Genomic DNA, 17,722 nt, shown 5'->3' on the forward strand with positions numbered 1-17,722 from the left:
AAGAAGGAGGGCTTGGAATTAAAAATTGTGTCATATAGAATCGAGCACTCACAATCAGACATGAATGGGCCCTTGAGATGAAGGTAGATTCATTATGGGTCAAATGGGTTCATACGAGATTCATGAAAGGAGAAGCTAGCATATGGACATGCCAAATCAAAAATAAAATGGCATGATTCTTGAAGAAAATCCTAAGAACTAGAGGAGAGGCATATCAGATGATGAAGTTCAGAATCGATAATGGAAGGGGAATATTATTTTAGCACGATCCATGTTTACAGAATAATCTCATAATTCTTCGGGAGGAATTCCAATCTATTAGAGACAAAATCAGAAGAAATTGTCTCTTATACTCAATTAGAGATATACAAAAAGGAAAATGCAGCTCTATTCTTAAGAGTATTCCAGAAGGAGTCAGAATTCTGAATCTGATCAATAATATACAGTTCAATAGAAACATTGATACAAAGAGCTAGGATACTGTTATGAATGAAAAGTTCGTGGTAGGAAAAACATGGGAGATCATTAGAACGAAGGAGGTGGTGATCGATTGGCATAAAGTAGTCTGGTCTACAAAGGTTATACCTCGAAACCAATTCATTCTTTGACTGACATTCAGGAAAAGATTGGCGACAAGAGACATAATTAAAAAGTATATGAATATTTCAAATGTCAATTGCTCAATGTGCGTAGTAAAAGAGGAAAGCATTGACCACTTGTTTAGGGAGTGCACATTTGTGTCTAAGTTGTGGAATAATTTTGCTCAGAACATGAATATCACTAAATTTCCAAGTATATGGAACGAAATTATAGAGCTTGTAAAGAAAAAAGCTAAGGGAGATAGTTTTTATGCAAATGTTTTCAAATGTTTCTTTGAAGCTCTAGTATACAATACCTGGAGAGAAAGAAATACAAGAATTCATAGCACGAAAAAGAGAATAGAAGGAAAAGTTTGGGATGATATTGTTTCTGATGGCAAAACTCTCATACATACATGAAGGAGAATTCCGATTAATGAAGACAGTTGGAAGCTCAATCAAAGATTGAATATCCCTTATAAAATCATTACAAAGAAAGGAAGGCTCAAATAGTTATGTTTGATGACTTGTTTGTAATTTAATCATTCGTTGTTCTGTTTACTCTATAATTAAGTTGTTTGAAACTCATTTGGTATTTTCAACAAAGTTAGGATTTGTCTAGCTTTGTTTCTTGAAACTCATTTTCCCTCTTTTGGAATTTTTAATGAAATGACAATAAGCCGTTTTCCCAAAAATAAAATATAATTATAAGATTATAATATCATTATTTATTATTTCATTTAATGTCTATAATATAGATTATGTCACATTATTTCCGACACCATTCATGTCACCAAATTTCCGCTAGCTCTATATCATAATCATTATATTATTCAATACATCACTCATACTTTATCAAAATTCAGTACTAAAGAAATTAAATAAATAATTCATGTTTCTGTAACACACACAATACAAAATAATAAATTCTTTAATATAACTTAGACATGAAACTCATTTTCATAATATTTAAATGTTCACTTGGTAGTCCATTTGGTGGAGCAGAATAGCTATAGAAGGATAAGGTTACTTTATTTAACTTTAATGTATTATGAGCTTGCTTGTATAGCTATGACGTTTCATGAGCTTGGTTCCATTACTATAGGTAAAAATATCACACTTAAGGACATGTTTAATCTTCAATCTAGTGGTTTCGTTTTCTGAATTAGATATAAAAAGAGATTAAACATTTTGAAGAGTTTGTCTCATAATAGAGTTTTACTTTATGTATGATGCAAATAAATGTCCTCGTCTGAACAAGACATTATGCGTTGACAAGACATGGATAATTTTCATGCGAGGCATTGCTACAAGTTGTTTACTAAGATGAGTTCATATAATTTTTGTTGGGAGAAATTTTGGGAGTCAGAGATTTCATCCAATATCTCGTTCTTTGGATGAAGCGTTATTCACGATGAAATTTTTACGGATAATATGTGCATAAAAAATGTGTATTATAATTAGTTGTATGTGTCACGAGGAGGTTGAATCGGCAACTCACTTACTTTTGCATTGTCGAGGGGTGACTAGTATCTGGAGTTTTTTGTGGAGTATCACTAAGATTCATTGGGTGATATCCGAGTCTTGGGGTAGTTGTTTGAATTTATGTGGTTATTATGAAAGTCTACATAATTGAGTTATCATCCAAATTATTTTTTAGTAAACTATATGGTTTGAGAGAAATCGCCGAACTTTCACTAATCGTAGTCATCCGATGTGTATCAATTATATTATTATTATTATTATTATTATGTTTTATGAGATAAATTTTGAAAAGTCGGTAGAGTTCGTCAAAAAGTTAATCGTTCTTCTCTAGAACTTACGATCTCGATAACTTATTTAGAAACGTTTTTTTTTTTTAATTTTAAAATATAACTAAATATAATTAATAATTTTATTTATACTGGAGTTGCAGGAGGAGAGTGAGAGCACAACTATCCAGGGGAAATTTGATTAAATAACCTCAAAGATGAGGTTATTTGATCTGGTGGTGGCTTGCTATTTTTTTTGCGCTCGTGGTCTTTTTATTTTTTTTTTGACGATATTGCTCTTAAAGAGAAACGCTAAGTCCCTTAGCGTTTCGCTAAGTGGATTAGGGTTAGTATAAATACTCTAATATTTTCATTTCCTTAGTTTTCTTTCTCTCTCTTCTCCTGTTCTCTCTTTCACGGCGACCGGCGGCGACGACAGCGACGGAGGTTGCAGGCGGCGGTTCAGTTCATACAGATCTATACAGATTTACAAGATCTAACCTAATCCATTTATGTTTTTATCTATACATATTTACAAGATCTATATAGAATTAACCTTAAATCTATTTTGCATGCAGGTCTCCGATTCTAGGGTTTAGTGTATGTAGGTCTCCGATTCTAAGGATTTGAAGGTCAAGGAAGATGTTCATTTCAAAATCTAATTCGAGTTATGTTCATGTTTACATTTTCTTCATTTCAAAAATCTTTTCATATTTCGTTCTGGTTCTTATTTGGTCATATTTGTGGATTCTTATTTGTTATTTAGTTCATATTGGTTCATGTTTGAGCATTTCGTTAAGTTATTATTTGTTATTGGTTGATATTTGCAGAAAATCTCTGATTAGATCGTATGTGTTTCCGTTTCAGATCTGCTTAGCGTTTCACTACGGACTTACCGTTTCGCTACGGACTTACCTTTTCATATTTAAGTCTGTAGCGAAACGCTAAGCAGATCTGAAATGGAAACACATACGATCTAATCAAAGATTTTCTGCAAATATCAACCAATAACAAATAATAACCTAACGAAATGCTCAAACATGAACCAATATGAACCAAATAACAAATAAGAATCCACAAATATGACCAAATAAGAACCAGAACGAAATATGAAAAGATTTTTGAAATGAAGAAAATGTAAACATGAACATAACTCGAATTAGATTTTGAAATGAACATCTTCCTTGACCTTCAAATCCTTAGAATCGGAGACCTGCATACACTAAACCCTAGAATCGGAGACCTGCATGCAAAATAGATTTAGGGTTAGTTCTATATAGATATGTATAGATAAAAACATAAATAGATTAGGTTAGATTTTGTAAATCTGTATAGATATGTATGAACTGAACCGTCGCCTGCAACCTCCGTCGCCGTCGTCGCTGCCGGCCGCCGTGAAAGAGAGAACAGTAGAAGAGAGAGAAAGAAAACTAAGGAAATAAAAATATTAGAGTATTTATAATAACCCTAACTTAGCGTTTCGCTACAAGGACAATATCGTCCAAAAAAAATAAAAAGACCACGAGCGCAAAAAAATTAGCAAGCCACCACCAGATGAAATAACCTCATCTTTGAGGTTATTTAATCAAATTTCCCATCACATTTGGGTTAAATTAATTATTAAGAGAAATTTCTTAAATTTTATAATACTCTAAGCTGTAAGATTGTACTCACTTTAATTGATTTAATAATTATTTAGACCTTTATTTTATTTTTCCAATTATATAGTTTATATTTATTTAATAAATTTTAAACTTATTATCATACAAAATTAATATTTTGGCTTAGACATATTACTAAACATGTAATTACTTTTTAAGTCATTTTTATGTTAATTTGACTCCAAACATAATTAATTTAGGTTTTAAATTGATAATAAATTAAATTTTCGAAAATTTTATATTATTAATATATTTTGAGTATATTAAAAAGATAATTAGTTTTAAAAAAATTTGTATTGATGGACATCGAAATAAATTAAAATAATTGATATATATATATATATATATATATATATATATATATATATATATATATATATATATATATATATATATATATATATATATATATATATATATATATATATATATATATATATATATATATATATATATATATATATATATATATATATATATATATATATATATATATATATATAATGAATTTGTTTATTATCAATATATTTTTAGGCATAGAAAATGAATGAAATTGAAATAAATATATTTATTATTAATTTCTCTTTATTTGTTTTATATGAGAGATTAAAATTAATAAATTTGAAATAAACAATTTCTCTTTTATATTAATGAATTAATTTGAAACAAACTTATTCATTTTTTATTTGTTTAAAAAAAATAATAAATTTAAAATAAACTTATTTGTTATGAATTTCTCTTTATTTGTTCTTAGGATGGAGGATAATGAATGAATTTAAAATAAACTTATTTGATTAAATAAAAAAAAAAAGAGGATCAATCAATTAGAGATAATGATGAGAAGTCTTTCCATGCGATGAGGGAAACAAGTGAATTCATATATACTCAACCAATCACAGTGCAATATTTGTTTTTAATTAATTGATGTATTACATTCTAGTGACGCACCTAATGTTAGAAACTTTTCTTTAGAGCTCCATATAAATGATTTAGGCTACATACCATAGAAGACACTTTTTCCTTATGTCACACATTCTTCCAATTCTTTTATATATATTTTTAATTTCCTATAAATCCATTTTGCATTACTTTTGAGTTTGTTTTTATTTGAATAATTTTTGAATTAGTAAATTAATTGAAGATTAATCAAATTGAATTAATTTAAAAAATCAATATATTCACACATTTCATTCATTCAATAATAATCAAAATGTCAAAATTAAAAAAAAAAAATCATTTTATAAATTTATGTTCTTGGGCTCTTGTTTGAAAACAATGACTTATTAACATGTGTATGGTTATATATTAAATAAATGAGATAAGCTTTGATTTCTATAATTAATTGATGTTATGATATGACCTTAATATTGTATTGTTCACAATGTATAATAAATACTTGTATGCAAAATAAATAAATAAATTGACTTTGGTATATATTTTGGTCTATTATGTGTACTTGATGTAGTTTAAGTTACGGGTTTCAATATTTTGTTTAAACGGATATTCGGCCGAATTTGAGTTTATCGAATTTGAATTTGATTTTTAATTTTTGAATCAAATTTTAATCCAATTCAAATTCAAATACGATTTTCGATATGATTTTCGAGTTGGAGTTTCAACTCAACAAACCAAACCGAATTCATTTTTTATGATTTATTATAATTATATATTATATAGTTTATTAAAGTTTGGTTAGAAACTGTACCTTAGGGCTTGTTTGGCCAAAAAAACTCATATATTCACAAATTTGCGGAGTCATAATTTTTAAAACACGTGTCCAAAAATTATGAAATTGATATATTTACGATCACAAAAATATTTCCAAACATGACGTCAAATTTCATAATTTTCTGGATAATTTGATATTTTCGATATTTTTCATGATTTTATGACTTTTTTTTTACTTTATGCATGTATGATGATTTTTGTTTAACATGTTTCCCAGTGTTGTAGGATTTTACTTGTATGTATATATGTATTTCCTTTATTGTATTTTATTTATGCTTATATAAGTTTGTATGTATGCTTGTATTATTGTTTGAACAAAAATTAAAAGATTCACATAAATGTGCACAATCACTCTTAGAATTAGGTTAAACAAGAAAAATAGAAAAACTAAAATGTAAAATGTAAAATATATTTTTAAAGGACAAAATTGTAATAATATAAGTTATCTATGTAATGTAATGAGCGTCGTGGGACTTAACGCTTTTAGCCCTTTCCCACATATAGCCAAGCACCAAACTAATAAAAAGATCTCTAATTATTGCGTGAATACGCCTAAATTATTTTCCTAATTTTAAAAAATTAGGTGGTGACTCTATAGTCTTGAGGGTGTCCTTAATTAGTTTTTTTTAAAAAGACCTATGTCAACATCTCATTAAATTCTCAATGTTAGATGGAATTCGACGAGAGGGTTTATTATGGGGTTACTATAAACTTTAGCTTTAATCGCTTTACTTTTTCAATATCACTTAAAAAATAAATTCTACACGCAAAAATAAATTAATAAAATAAGATTAAAAAATGTAAGATATAGAGTTAAGATGAGTGATTTCTATCGTGTATAGTTTCTAGCGACACTGTTGTGAATATTTAATGCTTTGCTTCAAACACAATTTTGACAATTTAGAAATTTATTTTACACAAAACTATATCGCCGAGAAAATGTTGAAAGAGTGACCTTATAAAATAAAGGAATAGAGGAAGGGATTTGGAATTTGACCTCCCTAGAAAAAAAAATTGTTTTCTTAATGTGCATGAGTTCTGGGACTCTAGTGTGAAGGTAATATAAGGTATACGTCATTGGACAAAGCCTATACATCTATCGATTATGTTATAAGATTATAAATGAGAAATAATGATCTCCACCCGCTTTTGAGAAATTTTTATGTGATTTGTTTGTTGAGTATGAATGTAGGACAAACATGGGTTAACCCTTTATTCCATTTCATAAATTATTTACCATTAAAAATAAGGTATTTATGATTAGCGGTGAGGGGTATGTCCAATTAGAGCTCTCCTTACATCGATGACATTCAGATTATCCTTGTCGGTATCACCCCTCTCTCTTATTGTCATGGAAGCCATATAACAAAAATCCCTACGTCATTTCTACCTGTCGTTGACTCGCCGCGCCCGAGCATTATAACCACGTCGTAATATTTATTTTATTAGTTATCTGACTACTATATATATATAAATATGTGTATGCATATGGATATAAATAAGTACTCATGAGTAAACATGATTTTTTTTATAAAAATATAAAAACAATCAAAACAAAAAACATGAAAAGATAAAAATATAAAAATTCTAACTTAACGAGTTATTGTCTTTGAGTCTTTATTACACAAATTAATTGATGTTAAAACGTTCGATCATTGACCATCCATACTAAAAAAAAACTATCAAGAGGAGGACATTATCCCGTGGACATCAAAGAAGAGGAACATGTCAAAGACGAGAAAGCAAAGCGACAAAGACTTAGATTTCCTTCAATGCTTTTAAAATTTAACTTTGATCTTGAGGAGTGTATGCGTTTGTGATTGGTTTTGATTTATCCACACACTTAAATAAAATGTAACTACTTTTTTAATACACTCAATATTTTTATGAATGGAAAATGAGCGTTTATTCTACGTTTAGAACATACATGTATATATGTAACATGTACTACTCTTTCGGTTTACTCTTTAAACCATCTTGCCCTCTTTCGACGAATCTATTCACCATAGAAGCGTACTACATAATTGAGGAGACATCTAATAAAAATTTAAGCACCGTACAACTCTGAATTCAATATCCTTCGTAGCGTTCTTTCTATTCATCGTTGACAAGCAAACAAACTTCACTTAGCTCATTATTCATGATTCTTCGTAGAATTTCTTCTATCCATCGACGAATGAATGTGCTTCACTTAGCTCATAATCCACAATTCTTCTTAGAATTCTTTCGATTTCTTGTCGACGAACACACAAATATTGGATTCACGACTTATTATAAAACCTTTACTGTTAATCTTCTACGGAAGCACACTCATCATTCAACTTTGAATCCAAGATTCTTTATCCTTTATATCCCCCATCAACGAATACACGTGCTTCATTAAACACGAAATTCACGACTCGTCGTGAAAATCTTTCTATCCTCCATCAACAAACGCACGCGCATCATTAACTTAGGGATCACATCTCTTTTCAAGGATTCTTTTATCACTCGTTAATGAAAATACGCACGTCACTCACTTAGAGCTCACATCTCTTTTCAGAGATCTTTTATCCTTTGTCTATGACCGTGCGAATACCATTCAGTTTAGAATCTACGAATATTTGTGGAATTCATCTTATCATTTCCTTGACGAACATACAAATTCACGACTCTTTGTGGTATTTCTTTGTACACTTTGTCAACAAATTAACAACAATGCATGTGTTATTTTCCATTTTTAGACAAAGATGTTGCAAACTAAAGCGATGTCGATGTTGAGTTATGGATCCTACACTTATAATAAACTCTACATTGTGTTTTTACAGATTGTTTTCAAGCTGGTAGGATTTGGGAGATACAAATCCTAACAACTGGTATCATAGCAGCTGGTCTAGATCTGAGCATTGGAAATGATGGCAAGTGAGAACAGTATAGGACATGGGATTGGAAGATTTGATGGGACAGATTATGCCTTCTAGAGAATGCAGATTGAAGATTATATCTATGGAAAGAAACTTCATGTTCCTTTGAGTGAGAAACCAGAGAAGATGGATGAAGCTGAATGGAAACTCCTTGATAGACAGGTTTTGGGAGTTGTCCGATTGACGCTAGCCAAGACAGTTGCTCACAATGTAGCAAAGGAGAAGACCACCATGGGTCTGATGAAAGCTCTTTCTAATATGTATGAGAAACCATCTACTAACAACAAGGTACACTTAATGAAAAGACTCTTTTACTTAAGAATGGTTGATGGTACTTCTGTCACTACTCATTTGAATGAATTCAATACAATTGTGAATCAATTGCTATCTGTTGAGATTGATTTTGGGGATGAAGTTAGTGCCCTGATTTTGTTAGCATCTCTACCAAATAGCTGGGAACCTATGAGGGCAGCAATTAGTAATTCAGTTAGAAATGCTAAACTGAAATTTGTTGAAGTTAGAGATCGTATTCTTGCTGAAGAGGTTCGTAAAATTGATTCTGGTGAAACATTCAAAGGTTCTTCTCTGAATGTGGAAAACATGGGTAGAGGTAATGATAGAAATTTCAACCGAGGTAAGAGCAGATCTATGTCAAGGAGCAGGAGGAGTCAGTCCAAGTCTAGGAGGACATTTGAGTGCTGGAATTGTGGTAAACAGTCTGAAGAGGAACTGCAAAGCACCGAAGAAAAACGGTGATGATAAAAATGATGCAGTCAACGTTGTTACATAATTTGTCACTGATTTCGTTACTTCTGTCTGTTGATATCCCGATAGATTCATGGGTTTTGGACTCAGGAGCATCTTTCCACACCACTGCCCACAAAGAATTAATGGAGAATTATGTGGCTGGAAACTGTGGGAAAGTATATCTTGCAGATGGTGAGCCACTGAATATTGTTGGCATGGGGGACATCAAATTGAAGATGGCAAATGGTTCTGTTTGGAAGATTAATAAGGTGAGACACATTCCAGGTTTAATGCGCAATTTGATCTCTGTTACACAACTTGATGAAGAAGGTCACAATTTCAGTTGTGGAAATGGTGCATGGAAGGTGACTAAAGGAGCAATTGTTGTTGCTCGAGGTCACAAAACTGGAACGTTATACACGACTTCAACTTGCAGAGAAACAGTTGCTGCTGTAGTTGATGACTCGAAGAACAGTGAATTGTGGCATTGCAGATTAGGCCATATGAGCGAAAAAGGGATGAAAATTCTTTTGAAGAATGGACAGATTCCAGAACTGAAGTTTGTTGAACATCAGTTATGTGAAAATTGCATTCTTGGAAAACAAAAATGGGTGAGTTTCTTAAAAACTGGGAAGGAGCTCAAGAAAGAAAGACTAGAATTGGTACACACTGATGTATGGGGACCTGCACCTGTTTCTTCTATTGGCGGATCATACTATTATATGACTTTTATAGATTATTCAACAAGAAAAGTATGGGTTTACTTTATGAAGCACAAGTATGAAGTATTTGCTATTTTCAAGAAGTGGAAGTGTTTGGTTGAAAATGAAAGAAATCAGAAAGTTAAGTGCTTGAGATCCGACAATGGAGGTGAATATATCAATTCAGATTTCAAAGAGTATTGTGCTGAGAATGGGATCAGTATGGTGAAGACTGTTCCCCGAACGCCTCAAGAGAATGGAGTAGCTGAAAGAATGAATCGAACATTGAATGAGCGTGCTAGAAGCATGAGATTGCATGCAGAGCTGCCTAAAACCTTCTGGGCAGAAGCTATTAATACTGCTGCCTATTTGATAAACAGGGGACTCTCTGTTCCTCTTGAATTCAGAATTCCTGAAGAAGCTTGGAGCAACAAAAAAGGTAACCCTTTCTTATTTGAAAGTGTTTGGATGTTTATCATATGTTCATATTAATGAATGTGATAGGAGCAAGCTTGATCCAAAGTCTAATAAATGTTTTTTCATTGGTTATGGTGATATCGAGTTTGGTTATCGTTTCTGGGATAATCAAAATCGGAAGATCATTCGTAGTTGAAATGTTATCTTCAATGAATAGGTTCTCTACAAAGATTGTGTTGGGAAGACATCAGGTGGTGATTCCAAGTTGGAAGAGATTGGTACAGTCGATTTGAGAAAATTTTCAGCTGAATATATACCGGTTGTCGAAGAAGAACAATGTGTTGTTGAAGATGAAATCGTTGAGAACGTGGCCCCAGAGGTAAATCAGCAAACACCGGTTATACAGTTGAGAAGATCATCAAGGAATCGAAAACCAGTTGAGAGGTGATCTCCATCTCTAAACTATATCTTGTTGACAGATAGAGGTGAACCTGAATGCTATGAGGAAGCAATACAATCTGATGAATCGGTTAAGTGGGAGTCTGCGATGAAAGATGAGATGGACTCTTTGATGTTGAATCAGACTTGGGAGCTCACTGAGCTACCAAAGGGAAAGAAAGCACTTCACAACAAATGGATTTTCAGGATTAAAGAAAACATGATAAAACCATGAGGTACAAGGCAAGGTTGGTTGTGAAAGGATTTCAACAGAAAGAAGGTATTGACTACAATGAAATCTTCTCTCCAGTAGTTAAATTGATGACAATTAGAACTATTTTGAGTTTGGTTGTGAAAGAAGACCTTCATCTTCAACAAATGGATGTCAAAACTGCTTTTCTTCATGGTGATCTAGATGAAGAAATTTATATGCGACAATTAGAAGGATTTGAAATCAAAGGAAAAGATGAGCTTGTGTGTAAGCTTCAGAAGAGTCTGTATGGTTTGAAACAGGCTCCAAGGCAATGGTACAAGAAGTTTGATAGCTTCATGAAAAGTAACAATTTTTTGAGGTGTGAAGCTGATCATTGCTGCTATATCAAGAGGTTTGATAAATCGTACATTATTCTTCTTCTCTACGTTGATGACATGTTGATTGCTGGAACAAGCTTGTATGAGATTAAGAAGCTTAAGAAAGAGTTGTCTGAAAAGTTTGCAATGAAAGATTTGGGTGCTGCAAAACAAATCCTTGGGATGAGAATTTTCAGGGATGAAGAAGTTCTCAAGCTTTCACAAGAAGAATATGTGAAGAAAGTTCTTAGCAGGTTCAACTTGTATGATGCAAAACCAGTTACTACCCCCTTAGCTAGTCACTTCAGACTATCTAAAGATCAGTCGCCTTCAACAGAGGAGGAGAAAAATTACATGGCAACTGTTCCGTATGCCTCTTCCATTGGTTGTATTATGTATGCGATGGTTTGCACAAGACCAGACATAGCACATGTAGTGGGAGTTGTTAGCAGATTCATGAGCAATCCGGGTAGACAACATTGGGAAGCAGTAAAGTGGATACTACGATACTTAAGAGGAAGTACGGGTCTTGCTTTGTGTTTTCGAAAGTCTAATATGGGTTTGGAAGGATATGTTGATGCTGACAATGGTGGTAATGTTGATAGTAGGAAGATCACAACATGGTACATTTATATTTTGGGAGGTACTGCAATCAATTGGATTTCAAAATTGCAGAAGATTGTTGTTCTTTCTAGTTGTGAGGCAGAGTATGTTGCTGTGACAGAAGCTGCTAAGGAGATGATGTGGTTACAACCCTTTTTGCGAGAATTGGGTCAAGACTACGAGGGAAGTGTGTTGTGATGCGACAGTCAGAGTGCCATTCATTTGGCAAAGAATCCTGTTTATCATGGCAGGACGAAGCATATACAGGTTCGTTATCATTTCATTCGGTCAGCTTTAGAAGATAGAGTATTAGCTCTTGAGAAGATTATCGGGAGTGAGAATCCAGCTGATATGTTGACGAAAACTGTGACAAATGAGAAACTGAAGTTGTGTGCAAGTTCAGTTGGTCTTCTTCGTTAAGAAACCGAATGGAAAACCACTACCGATCGAGAGATGATGAAGTTAGTCTCCAAGTGGGAGATTGTTGAGTTATGGAGCCTACACTTATAATAAACTCTACATTGTTAATTAGAGTTTATTGGGTTTATCTTTTTTGGTTTTGGGCTTGGGCCTGACCAAAGTTATTTAGGTTTATTACCTGAATGTTTACCCTATAAATATGTAATTATTAAGGGTTTACATTAGATAGACAGAATTCTAGAGAGATAAAGTGTGAGGCAAAAACTCTGTATTCCTTCTTCTTCTTCATAGTGAAATCTAGTGGTGGCTGAAGTAGATATAGCTCAATTTGAGTGAATCACTATAAATCTGTGTGTTCTTGTGTTCTTCTTTCTTGTGTTTTTACATATTGTTTTCAAGCAGGTATACAAATCCTAACACTTTTTTGTTTTCTCCACATTTAGATATTGTGTGCTTGTGTCGTGCCTTCAAAATCATCTTGAAATAATAAAATATATTGATATTGAAAGAGAGAAATATGTCTAATAATTTTATAATTAAAATTTAAATAATATGATAGAGATTACGAAATATTAAAATGATATTGTAATACGAAATTTAATAGACTTGAAACACCGGCTAAACATAATTTACACCAAAAGGGACTATCCCTTAGTGAGAATGAATTTAATTTGATTTGAAAACGAAATAAATCTATTAGCCAAAATAAGTTATAATCAAAATCTAAGAAACACAACCTAGTTGAAATCTTAAGCGATCAATAATTTTAAATTAGTTATGAAGATGGTTTAAATTTCGACCATAAAATAATAATGATTCATATTTGGAGTTATATTCTTAATTTTGTACAGTTTGAAATACTAACTATTTCAAATAAAAATAAATGTATAAGAAAAATTTTTAAACAAAAATACATGTATAGAAAGCAATTTCAAACAAAATTATGTTTATGAACATATTTAAAACTCAGTTTGATGTATAGGGAACACTATAATTATTATCTCTTAACTAAAATTAGGTCGATAAAATTGGTTTGAGTTGAGTTTTAAGTGGATGAAATAAATTATTTATATAAATTTCAAATATAATTGAAGAGTATTAACAAACCAATATCTTGAATATGTCATTTTAAAAAATTTAGCAAGTTAAATTTAAAAAACCAAATAATTATTTAATACAATTAAAAAATTTTAAAAAGTGTTTGTATATGAGAGCAAAATATAATATTTAAGTTCCATAAAAATATATTAAATTAAAATAAGTGACTATAGAACGATAGAGGTCGTGTTCATCTCATTTAAGGGAAAAAAACAGAATGAAGTTATTTCTTGGAAAATATCTTCTCATTTATAAAGGAAAAAATTAGTAGCTTGTAAGGCCAATTTGTAAATTGGATTTTGTTAGAGTAATGTTCAAAAAGTTAGTGATGTTTATATGTGTAAACTAAAATTTCATTAAAAAATATTAGTTTATTCAGAACATTTTTTTATGTAAAATTTATCTTTTAAATTATCCAAATTTATAATATTGTTATTTCCAATCCTAATCAAGAATCATAAAAGGAGTGTTTCTTATTGCAGGGTGCAATAACAAACAATATTTTAAAAACTTAAATTTGGCAAAACAATAACGTACATCAAACAAAATTTCTATAAATTTAAAACTTTTTTGAATAAATTTTCTAAACCCATGTAACAAGATAATGTATCTAACTATCAATTATATTATTATGTATAAAGGTTTATACTTTGTTAAAAAAAATTTAATCCATTTAATAAAAAAAAACACTTATAAGTACAACAACAAAAATATACATATGAAAAAAAAGTTTAAAAAGCAAAAATAAATTAAAAAACATACTACAATTAATTAGTTTAAAGGTTTTAAGAAGAACAATAATGTACTTACATAAATTCATAAGTTTTCCAATCTCATGTCCGAAGACATTGTAAATAATTCTTAAGAACATACTTTCATTTTTAAATGTTCTCCGATTTATTTTCAACTAGATAATACATTAAAAAATTATAGGAATAGAGATTTATCTTGTAAATAAGATTTTTTGTAGTATTCCTCCTTATACCTATCCCAATAACTAATGATAGTCTTCCACCTAACTTATTAGATTCCCGTAAAATTACATAATATATTTGCGATATTGTGACAATGTACATAATGTACAAGCATATAAGAATCGTATACAATCTCCTTGTAGGACATTCGACAATCGCTCAGATAATTTATTGCTATTTGTATATTTTTTATATTTAAAAAATAATCCTAATAAATAAATAAATAAAAAGTAAAAACAATTAATAAAAAAATTATCAAAAATTTAAATATCAAATAAAGTTTAATTTCTTTTATTCAACATTTTTTTAGTAAAAGTCAAATCAACATTTTAATTTTATTTTTGGTAATTATGATTGTTAAATTATAAGTAAATATTTAATGATAATTATATTAAAAAAAACAAATCAGGCCTATCCTAATAACTCAAATATAAATAAATAAATAAAAATCAACAAGAAGATAATTGAATAAAATATTCTCTTAAAATATTTAAATAATAAATATATTCATCTATAAAATAATCCTCATTTCATCCTTGAGACTCGCACCATTAATTAAACATGACTACTCCGGCCACCACCACCATCCTCCTCCTCCTCTCCCTAGCCCTCTTCTCCGCCTCCCTCAGCCTCATGATGGCGGACATGTCAATCATCGAGTATGATAACAATCACCAATCAAAATCCAGAACCGACGAAGAAATTATGAATATTTACAAAAAGTGGATGGTAGAGAATGGAAAAGTGTACAACGGAATAGATGAATTCGAAAAGCGTTTCGAAATTTTTAAGGATAATTTGGTCTTCATAGATGCTCATAACTCCGAGAACCGGACCTACAAGGTTGGATTGAACGTGTTTTCCGATCTGACCGATGAAGAGTACCGATCCTACTACCTCGGCCTGAAATATGATGGCGATGTCCAATCTGTTCAGTCAGAGCCGGACAGTGCTGTGTCACCAGGTGAAATTCTCCCGGAGTCCGTTGATTGGAGGACGAAAGGCGCCGTCTCACCGATTAGGAACCAGGGACAATGCGGTAAGATTTCTAAATTAGAAAGTTAGTATGACTCCAATTTATTCAATCAAACTATTAAACAACTAAGGTAAGTAGATTACTAGTATTATTATTTATAAAACAAATTGTGATATATAATATACTTGATAGATAATAAATTATATTTTTGTGACTATTATTATTATTATATATATTTGTCTCTATCTTTAGTTTTCAGCTACTTCCATTTTTAGAGAGAACAAAACAAAAGAAAAAAATATTTGTCTCAGAATGTAATTTAATAATTTTGGAACAATTCGATAAAAATATAAAGTCAAAAATAGTACCTAAGATGAAAATAATTTAATAGAATTAGAACAATTGAATTCACTAGCTTTTTAACAAATTAATTATAAAATTTATATGTGCACAATATATATAACTAAGATAACGGTTTTATTCTCATTTAAGATAGCTTATAAGTTGGAGTAAATATCATAATTTTATTATATGGTTAATTTTCTAGCTAAGGATGTGAAGAAATGTGGTTTAAAAAATTTAGTTTTGGAACAATTTGAGTTCATATATATATATATTTTGATCTTCTTTGTGTTGTTTTTTAAAATATCAGGATGTTGTTGGGCTTTCTCGGCGATTGCAGCGGTGGAAAGTATCAACAAGATAGTAACAGGACAACTGATTGATTTGTCAGAGCAAGAACTTGTTGACTGCGAGCGAGCTAGCCAAGGCTGCAAATCCGGGTACATTTTTACTGCATTCCATTTCATTATTCGCAACGGTGGTATAGACACGGAGAAAGATTATCCTTATCGAGAAGCCAAAGGCACCTGCAATGCCACTAAGGTTATCAATCGTGAGCTTTATCACTTTGGGGCTTGTTAATTTTTATAAATCTACTCATTTGGTTGATTGATTGATTGATTGCAGATGAAATCAAAGTTGGTGAGCATAGACGGTATTAAAAGAGTACCAAGCAACAACGAAAATAGTTTAAAGAAAGCTGTCGCACAGCAGCCCATCAGCGTCGGCATTGAAGCCTATGGCAAGGCATTCAAAAATTATGTCTCGGTACATAAGTAGTGAAAAGTTATTATATTTTGGATTTTGAAATAGATCTATATATATATAAGTGAATATTTTGTGATTCTTTTGGTTATGGAAGGGTATTTTCACGGGAAACTGCGGAACCTCCATAGATCATGCAGTGGTGGTGGTGGGATATGGAAGTGAGAAAGGACTTGATTATTGGATAGTGAAGAATTCATGGGGAACGAATTGGGGTGAAAGAGGATATATGAGGATCAAGCGGAACAATGTTCCTGGCGGCAGAGGAGAAGGGAAATGCGGCATAGCGATGCAAGGCACTTATCCCACGAAAAGAGGAAAAGCCGGAGTAGGAGATGGTGTCGTTAGTACTGCATGAATGTATCAATTAAATTAAAGTATCGAAATCTAAGTTAAAATAAGGTGGAAGTGGTGGTGGTCACTTCTTTTGTTTTTGTTGTTATTTCGTATTTAATAAACTGATCATGTTTTATTATAAATCTAGCATGATCATATGTATTTCTACAATTAAGAGTATAAATAAAATATTATTTATTTATAAATATTTTAGATAAAATTAATATTATTTAAGTAATTTAAAATTATTTTTAGTTGATAAAAATTAAATTAATTTAATTAATGTAAAAAATAATTTGATGAATTTAAAAAACATTTAAAAGAATTGTAAATTTATTCTTAATAATCAAATTAATTTTATTTGATTAGTTAATATATATATATATATATCATACATTTTTTCTTTTATCAAAAGTAATGTTAGACGTGTTTTACACTATTATCGGCCTCTTATCTTACTGCGATATTTTTTTACCACCACTTTAACAAACCAACCACCAATCACACAATTCACGTTTCATATTGTGACCTCACAAACTTTCACACACATATTATCTCTAGTCAAATCACCCACCAATCTCAATCGACCTCTAATATCATGACCTCACATGTTCACATGGCTCTTATCACACTCGACAAACTAACCACAAATCTCAATCGACCTCTAATATCGTGATCTTACACTTTTTCACATTTCGGTCAATCAAAATTTCA

The 17,722-nt window shown here is 30.9% G+C and overlaps 1 protein-coding gene across 1 annotated transcript; it reads left to right on the forward strand.

The window, feature by feature from the left end:
- Nucleotides 1-15,142: 15,142 nt before the first annotated feature.
- Nucleotides 15,143-17,036, forward strand: LOC124922303 (ervatamin-B-like). Its single transcript, XM_047463038.1, has 4 exons — nt 15,143-15,628; nt 16,218-16,450; nt 16,535-16,675; nt 16,770-17,036. Exons 1-4 carry the CDS (start codon nt 15,151-15,153, stop codon nt 17,028-17,030), a joined length of 1,113 nt encoding a protein of 370 aa, XP_047318994.1. The 5' UTR covers nt 15,143-15,150; the 3' UTR covers nt 17,031-17,036.
- The last annotated feature ends 686 nt before the right edge of the window (nt 17,037-17,722 follow it).

This window comes from Impatiens glandulifera, chromosome 1 (assembly GCF_907164915.1).
Source record: "Impatiens glandulifera chromosome 1, dImpGla2.1, whole genome shotgun sequence".
Lineage (NCBI taxonomy): Eukaryota > Viridiplantae > Streptophyta > Magnoliopsida > Ericales > Balsaminaceae > Impatiens > Impatiens glandulifera.